General features: G+C 36.3%; 1 protein-coding gene across 3 annotated transcripts in view; it reads left to right on the plus strand.

The window, feature by feature from the left end:
• septin2 (septin 2) overlaps positions 1–7,887 on the plus strand; it is an 11,980-nt gene extending 4,093 nt beyond the window's left edge. The window contains exons 6-13 of one of the 3 annotated variants that reach the window (XM_016493197.1): positions 2,194–2,328; positions 2,460–2,577; positions 2,661–2,762; positions 2,803–2,948; positions 3,207–3,329; positions 4,835–4,895; positions 4,976–5,070; positions 7,312–7,887. In XM_016493197.1, coding sequence (XP_016348683.1) covers positions 2,194–2,328; positions 2,460–2,577; positions 2,661–2,762; positions 2,803–2,948; positions 3,207–3,329; positions 4,835–4,895; positions 4,976–5,062 — 772 coding nt within the window. In that variant the 3' untranslated portion in view covers positions 5,063–5,070; positions 7,312–7,887. The remainder of the gene's footprint in view (positions 1–2,193; positions 2,329–2,459; positions 2,578–2,660; positions 2,763–2,802; positions 2,949–3,206; positions 3,330–4,834; positions 4,896–4,975; positions 5,071–7,311) is intronic. The other 2 variants (XM_016493198.1, XM_016493200.1) reach the window with 2 other exon arrangements.
• Positions 7,888–8,595: the final 708 nt, after the last annotated feature.

Raw genomic sequence — 8,595 nt, forward strand, 5'->3', positions numbered from 1 at the left:
GGAAAGCCAAACAAAGTAGTTTCACTTTCACAACGAAACACACCACGTCACACACGGCGGGCTAGAGTGAGCAGAGGCGGCGGATTCGACTAAGGAGCGTCCGGCAGGCTTGCAGCAACCACATGTGATGACCCCGGGCTGGACTCCGCTTCGTCCACGGTGAACACAACGAAACACACAGCGTTTCCACGACATAGTGGCGGCGGCAACAACAATACTACAGCGAGAATAAAAGTTACTCCTTCTTTCTTTGCGTGAACATTTGGGCGGCGTTATGCAAATCTTCCCACATCGTGATGTAGACATGTGGGGGCGTGTTAGAATGAGCCGTTTTAGGTAGGTGTGGCTGACTCTTAACTTTTATAAAGAATATCTCTTTGGATTTGAGACTTTAGTCTTTGCAACTTTACAGATCTTCTTTATGCACCAAGAGCTTGTAACACTCCAAAGAGAAAGGAAAAATTGAAATCGCATCAGATGACCCCTTTAACAATGCTCCGCACACTTATATTCATACATTGTTTTGCTGTAGAAGACATGAATTCATCCATTGGTTTGTACTGATTACAGTCATGATGTGCTTTTTAGACCTTCAACATTTTAGCGTGTATTCATTTGCATTTATATGTACATTACCACTAGTTTTGGGTTGGGAAGATATTTTTGTTTTTGAAAAGTTTTTTAGGCTCTTCCGAGGTTGTATTTATTTGATCAAAAATATTTATTTGATCAAAAATTGAGCAAAACCAGTAATATTGTGAAATATTTTTACAATTTATAATTGTTGTTTTCTACTGTGATCTAGCCCTATTAAAAAAAAAAATTGTATTCCTGTAATGGGAAACTGAATTTACAGCATCATTACTGCAGTCTTCAGTGTCACATGATCCTTCAGAAATCATTATGCTGATTGGGTGCTCCAGAAACAATAATAAACTACTAATTTGCTGCTGTTATTAATAGTTAATAAAGTACTCATTAAGTTTATGTATTGGGTAGGATTAGGGATGTATTATATGGTCATGCAGAATATGTGCTTTATAAGTATTAATAATCAGCCAATATGTTAATAATAGGCATGCTAACAAGCAACTAGTTAATAGTGAGAAATGGTCCCTATACCAGATTGTTACCCAAAATACAAAAGAGCGGCATTTATATGAAATAGAAAACTTTTGTGACATTATAATGTCTTTACTTTCACTTTCCTTACTGAATAAAAGTATCAGATTTTTAAAAATCTTACTGCCCGCAATTTTTTGAGCAGTAGTGTATTCACAGAGATGGATTTTTATTTAATAGAAATCTTCATTTGTGTTAATTTGAATAAAATTATATGCATCTGTGATGGCATGAGAGTGAGTAAATGATTTTTTCTCTTTAAGAGAACTTTGGTTGGCTTTTTTTATGAAAAGAGACACTTAATGGTGTAACTGGAGACATGAAGAATAGAGAGTGCAGTGGAGGAATGAAGGAAGCTGGTTTCTTTTTTTCTTTTTTTGAGTTCTGGGAATGCAGTTCTGCTAGTGGAAGTGGTGAGACGGGAAACATGTGGGACCTCTTCCTGACTGCTCCCTGACCCACTTGAGCACTAAAACGGCAAAGAGAGGATACTGAAACGCTCGTGTCTGAAAAAGGAAATGTATTCTGTCACATAAGTTTTATACAAGTGAAACTTGACATTTTAATGCCCCAGTTTTGTACCAGAGTCGACAGAATATATCACTAGCATGTGTGTTAAAATCATTTCAGCCTTTTTATTGGAAGGCCTAGTGCATTTTCTGTGTTTTGCTACCTTTACTCTCATGTTTTACAGCTCAACAGCGCTTGTCCACTTTTTCAGCGTCCTTGGTTTCAGAATATTTTTTGCATTCATTTTTTTATTCAATTTTAAAATATCTTCATTTAGATACAGGTAGTTATTTGGCAAAATATGCATATATAAACATTAACATATAAGTTGTCTTGAGAGCTGGTAGACTGACTCAGATAAGGAGAACATTGCTTGAATTCTTTCAGAAGGATACCAGCGTTACAAACGAGTGACGAGAGATACTAGTTTATCTTTAAAAAGACCCTGATCATTTCAGTCTGATCTAAACAGGGAATGGGGCAGTTAAAACTCCTTGAATGTTTCAGTTGTTTTTAAATCCCTCAAGTGTTTCATGATGTGCTCTGTCTTTTCTTGTACAGTTTTAACACCATTATTGCCTACATCGATGACCAGTTTGAGCGCTACCTGCATGATGAGAGTGGACTCAACCGTAGGCACATTGTGGACAACCGTGTGCACTGCTGCTTTTACTTCATTTCCCCTCTGGGTCACGGGTGAGCTCTTTTTTTTACTCAACTGAGAGACATTTTCTGACACCTTCCACTGCCATAGGTGTGAGTTTAAGTCTTCACACCGTTCTATTCTGGATTTAAATGGCTGATTTTCCTATGCTTCAATTGTGTAGGCTGAAGCCTCTAGATGTCCAATTCATGAAGGCCATTCACAACAAAGTGAATGTCGTTCCTGTTATTGCTAAAGCAGATACGCTGACGCTGAGGGAGAGAGAGAGACTCAAGCGCAGAGTAAGCCATTCAGATTTCTTTCCAAAGATGGATTGATCATATGTTTGGTTTGTTGGCTATATGCATTTCTTTACGGGCTCTAGATTCTGGATGAAATCGATGAGCATGGCATCAAGATCTATCACCTCCCTGATGCCGAGTCTGATGAGGATGAAGATTTCAAAGAGCAGACCCGGATTCTCAAGGTATGTGTTTTTTTTCCTCCTCTTCATCTTTCTGTTGTAGGCCAGCATACCGTTCGCCGTGGTGGGATCCAACCAGCAGATTGAGGCTAAGGGGAAGAAAGTGAGAGGGCGTTTGTACCCATGGGGTGTGGTGGAGGTAGAAAACCCAGAACACAACGACTTCCTCAAACTTCGCACCATGCTAATGTAAGTAATTTTAAGTTATCTGCTATTCAGTGTTCTAAAATTCTTGATTCTACACACTAAAAAATGAGGCTGTGAAGAAAATTTGAGTTGAGTTTAGTCTACAAAACACAAAATATGAGTTGTAATACTTTTAAACAGTCAAATATATTAAATGGACTGTACCTCTGTCCTTCTCAGCCTCATTTTCATTCTAAGATAATGTCCTATTTCTCGGTCTCTGTCATTATTGTCTATTGATGGTTATTGTCATCCGTCCAGCACCCACATGCAGGACCTGCAGGAAGTTACTCAGGACCTTCACTACGAGAACTTCCGCTCGGAGCGCCTCAAACGGGGCGGCAGGTTGTCCTCCCACGGTTATATTCTGCCTCTGTCGCCTGCGTACGTACTGCTCTGCTTGTCTTTCTTCACCTCCTCCCTCAACCTCCATGAAAAAAACCCAGCTTTGTGAGTGTAGCCACAGAATATTTGAATATCCCAAACCTGGCAAGACTTAAGTGGATGTATAAAAATAGCACATTTTTACATAGTCTACTTCTCACTTTGCTGAAGACAAATATAGATAGTCATTTGATAGCAGAAATTAAAGGAGAAGAGCAGCATTGCTTTGTCTGGTTTAAGCTGAATCAGTTGATAAACTGTGTTCCATACACTCTAGAGACTAAAGCTTCAGCTGTAAGGTGTGCTGTGTTGACTCTGCAGCGAGCCGTCGGATCTGTGTTCATCAGAGGATAGGAGGGGGAGGTACTGCTGGGAGCTCAGTCACAGCTCCACCTATCCTTCAGCCTGACGCTAGCACTGGCTCTGCTCCTCTTACTGCACACAGACTCTGTTTCAGTCTCACTCATGCAAATACTCAAATACAACATCCTCCGTAACTTTCTGCTCCGCTTATCACACGCTTGCGCTATTAACATGGATTTGTCCTTCTTGTCTTGCCTAAACTCTGCAATGCAAAGCACTTTGCTGGTGGTTTACTAATACAGTTTTTGTCCTGTTGTTTGTTAAATCACAGTTTTCATAATTTAGCAAATACTATTTTGCTAATTGATGTAAATGCTGTGTAATTTTAAGAGCTGTCAATGAATGATTGTATTTATTTATTTATTAATTTATTTCAAAATCAGCACAAATTAACAAATTCATGCCCTATATTTTTCTATCATTGAAGCAGTTTAATCTTAAATGCTGAACAGTTTTGCAAAAAAAGCAATTTTATATATATATATATATATATATATATTTTTTTTTTTTTTTTTTTTTTTTTTTTTTTTTTAGTCATAGTGATAATATTTGTTATAATTATCTTAATTTGAGGGCTTTTCTCTGCAAATATTGATATGAATTTAATTGAGTACTTGCAAAATTAAGATAAAATTGAGAAATTGATTCATACATTCCTATATTTGGTTTAAATGCCAAGCATATTTTTGCAATAGAAAAATAAACAGATTTATAGTGTTATTATTAAATTATGTCTGCTTTTGTTTTCCTGACTTTGGAACAGGAATATCTTAAATAACAAGTATTTTTTTAGTGAAATAATAGTTTTACACTAAAATATGCTTGGCATTTATGTAGGCTATATGTAGATTTTTTCCCCCCCTAATCATTGAATATCTCCATCCAAAAAAATATTTATATTCATTTGAGGGCTTTTTTTTTTTCAGCAAATATTTATATGCTTTTAATTCTGATTAATAGACTAATTAGGCTCCTTGACATTTCATTAGAGTTTAATTTTTTTAAACAATTGACAGTTTTGTTTTGACAACAGGAGAAAGTAATTGTGAAGCCTGTGTGTGTCACAAATGACTGTTTATTACATATCAGTGCTCAGTACAGCTGTGTGTGCATCTCTTTATACCTGCTATATATACGTGCAGGAAGGCTCCGGAGCCAGAGGAAATGGACAAGGATATAATCTTGCAGGAGAAGGAGGCTGAGGTATGATCTCTCAAACCAAACACAAGCTGAATGCTAATAACACAAATGTTTGAGTGTGACACTGTTTGTGTGTTTCTCAGCTGAGGCGAATGCAGGAGATGATCGCTAGGATGCAGGCGCAGATGCAGAAACAGGGAGACGGAGATGGTGACAGCCCACACGTGTGAGAAAAACGGTAAGAGCTCATTACAAACATAAATTAAAACCCCAGATCAACACAACCAAGTCTGTGGTCACAGTATAGTGACCGACTCGTTAAGTACAAGCAGTTCTGCCATCTGAGCTGGTCTTCAGCATTTGATGTTTTGTTTAATAATATTGCCACAGTTTTGTAGTGTGATCAATTCAGTGACAATGATATACCAATAAAGAAGGAGCAATCCTTTTAGTGTTTTCATTTTATTTTCTGCCCACAAAAATTGAAGCAGGGTAAAATTAAGAATTAATAAAAGTCAAACAAAATGCCAAGGCATTTTAAATATGGGGGCACAAAACACTAATTAATTCCTATGGAAGCCCTTTCCGCCACTGAATAAAAAAGGTAGTTGCGACTTTTTATCTCACAATTCTTACTTTTTTTCCTCATAATTGCGTGATTTAAACTCGCAATTGTGAGTTTAAAAAGTCATAATTGCGTGATATAAACTCGCAATTGTGAGTTAAAAAGTCATAATTGTGAGATATAAACTCGCAATTCTGAGAAATAAAGTCAGAATTGCGTGATATAAACTCGCAATTGCGAGACATAAAGTCGCAATTCTGAGAAATAAAGTCAGAATTGCGTGATATAAACTCGCAATTGCGAGACATAAAGTCGCAATTCTGAGAAATAAAGTCAGAATTGCGTGATATAAACTCGCAATTGCGAGACATAAAGTCGCAATTCTGAGAAATAAAGTCAGAATTGCGTGATATAAACTCGCAATTGCGAGACATAAAGTCGCAATTCTGAGAAATAAAGTCAGAATTGCGTGATATAAACTCGCAATTGCGAGACATAAAGTCGCAATTCTGAGAAATAAAGTCAGAATTGCGTGATATAAACTCGCAATTGCGAGACATAAAGTCGCAATTCTGAGAAATAAAGTCAGAATTGCGTGATATAAACTCGCAATTGCGAGACATAAAGTCGCAATTCTGAGAAATAAAGTCAGAATTGCGTGATATAAACTCGCAATTGCGAGACATAAAGTCGCAATTCTGAGAAATAAAGTCAGAATTGCGTGATATAAACTCGCAATTGCGAGACATAAAGTCGCAATTCTGAGAAATAAAGTCAGAATTGCGTGATATAAACTCGCAATTGCGAGACATAAAGTCGCAATTCTGAGAAATAAAGTCAGAATTGCGTGATATAAACTCGCAATTGCGAGACATAAAGTCGCAATTCTGAGAAATAAAGTCAGAATTGCGTGATATAAACTCGCAATTGCGAGACATAAAGTCGCAATTCTGAGAAATAAAGTCAGAATTGCGTGATATAAACTCGCAATTGCGAGACATAAAGTCGCAATTCTGAGAAATAAAGTCAGAATTGCGTGATATAAACTCACAATTCTAACTATTTTTCTCAGAATTGCATGATATAAACTCGCAATTGCGAGTTAAAAAGTCATAATTGTGAGATATAAACTCGCAAATCTGAGAAATAAAGTCAGAATTGTGAGATATAAACTCGCAATTCTAAGAAATAAAGTCAGAATTGCGTGATATAAACTCACAATTCTAACTATTTTTCTCAGAATTGCGTGATATAAACTCGCAATTGCGAGACATAAAGTCGCAATTCTGAGAAATAAAGTCAGAATTGTGAGATATAAACTCGCAATTCTAAGAAATAAAGTCAGAATTGTGAGATATAAACTCGCAATTCTAAGAAATAAAGTCAGAATTGTGAGATATAAACTCGCAATTCTAAGAAATAAAGTCAGAATTGTGAGATATAAACTCGCAATTGCGAGTTATAAAGTCAGAATTTCGAGATATAAAGTCACAATTGCGAGGTATAAAGTCAGAATTGCGAGATATAAACTCGCAATTGGGAGAAAAAAAGTCAAAATTGCGAGTTTTTATCTCGCAATTGTGACTTTATATCTCGAAATTCTGACTTTATAACTCGCAACTGTGAGTTTATATCACGCAGTTCTGAGAAAAAAATATTCAGAATTGTGAGATAAAAAGTCGCAATAACTTTTTTTTTTATTCAGTGGCGGAAACGGGCTTCCATAAATTCCTCTCTTTTACTTTGTTAAAAAATTTAATACTTTGTTCATGTACACAAATCGACATATATTGCATAAAAACTCGCAAAGTAATTAATATTGAGTAACTGACCATTCAGAGAAAAATTGGCCATTTATTTTTTATTAAATATACAATTGGGGGTGTGACTGGTTTTTGTTTGTGTTTCTTATAGATGCTGACCTGTCATTCGAGCTTGACCCAGTCAGACATGAAACGAGAAGAGGAAGTGTTGCTAAATGTGGAAAAAGAGGAGAGACTGGTCCTTAGCTCATCTTGCTTGCCATTTTCTTAGTTTCTTTCGCTCTTGTATGATTTAATATTTTTTGTCAAGTTTTTTTGGCATTTTATTCAAATGCTGTTGCTAATATTCATTCATTTTTTCCCCCTGTTCAAGTAATCAAAAATGAAGAACAACCATCAGTAATTAAGAAAACTTTTTCTGTTACAAAAGCCAAATGCTGCTGGGAAGGAATCTTCTACAGTAGAGCACCTTTAATAGTAGTGTAGCTCCATGACCACTCTAAGTCATTTCTATCTCATCTAGCTAAAGAAACACTGTGAGAATACAAGCAGCTGTTGAATTTGAGTGTCACGGTGGCAGTTTTTGGAGAAACCATTTTATACTGTTCCTAAGTGTTGCCAGAGAGATTGCTGTCCTCCTGAACAGGAGTTTTCTGTACTTATCTCTTCCCTTCATGAAGTCTTGAAATATGTGCTGCTCGGTTGAATGGTCCCCAAACGGATGCAAGACATTATACTGTGACCCATGATTCATTCCCTATGCCATCTAATGAAGAAGAATACGTTGTTCTCTAATGTTAAAGCTCATTTAGCTGATTTTTATATGTACTTAAGTGCATACTGCCATGCATTTACTATCAGACATTCTTCTGGTATGAGTGCGATGTGAAATTTACTTAGTGGAGTGAAATTCGGATACATTGAAATATGCTGTTGTGCTCTTCAACCTTGACGCATGCCAAGTTTTTACCTCCTCCTTTTGGGATCTATGGTTAAAATATTTTATCTTATTCCTGTGGTTGAATCTAATTTCCACATCATTAATAATGAATAATTCAGATGTATCTGAAATGTAGGTTTCTATCTGTTACGCAAAAGCAAATATCACTTTTTTTATACAGTTGAATTTCCTTTCCATATTTGTCATGAAAACTGCAGTAAACATTCCAGTTTTAATGTTTCACTTGAGAACTTTCTATTAAACCATTATTGTCTGTCATCTTGTAATAAAATTTTGTATTGAACCAGTTTTGGGGTTTGCCCTTTTCTTTTTGGCTATTCACTTCTTACTTTGCTGTTGATTATAACAGGAAGGACTTGTCAAAAAAAGGGTGCCTATTTTTTGTTTTTTTGTTAGTACAAAACAGTATCGGCAGCCATATCACCCTGTAGCCCAAGACTGGTTGCCCACTGAAGCTAAGCAGGGCTGAGCCTG

This window comes from Sinocyclocheilus anshuiensis, unplaced genomic scaffold (assembly GCF_001515605.1).
Source record: "Sinocyclocheilus anshuiensis isolate Anshui unplaced genomic scaffold, SAMN03320099.WGS_v1.1 scaffold1472, whole genome shotgun sequence".
NCBI classification, from domain to species: domain Eukaryota; kingdom Metazoa; phylum Chordata; class Actinopteri; order Cypriniformes; family Cyprinidae; genus Sinocyclocheilus; species Sinocyclocheilus anshuiensis.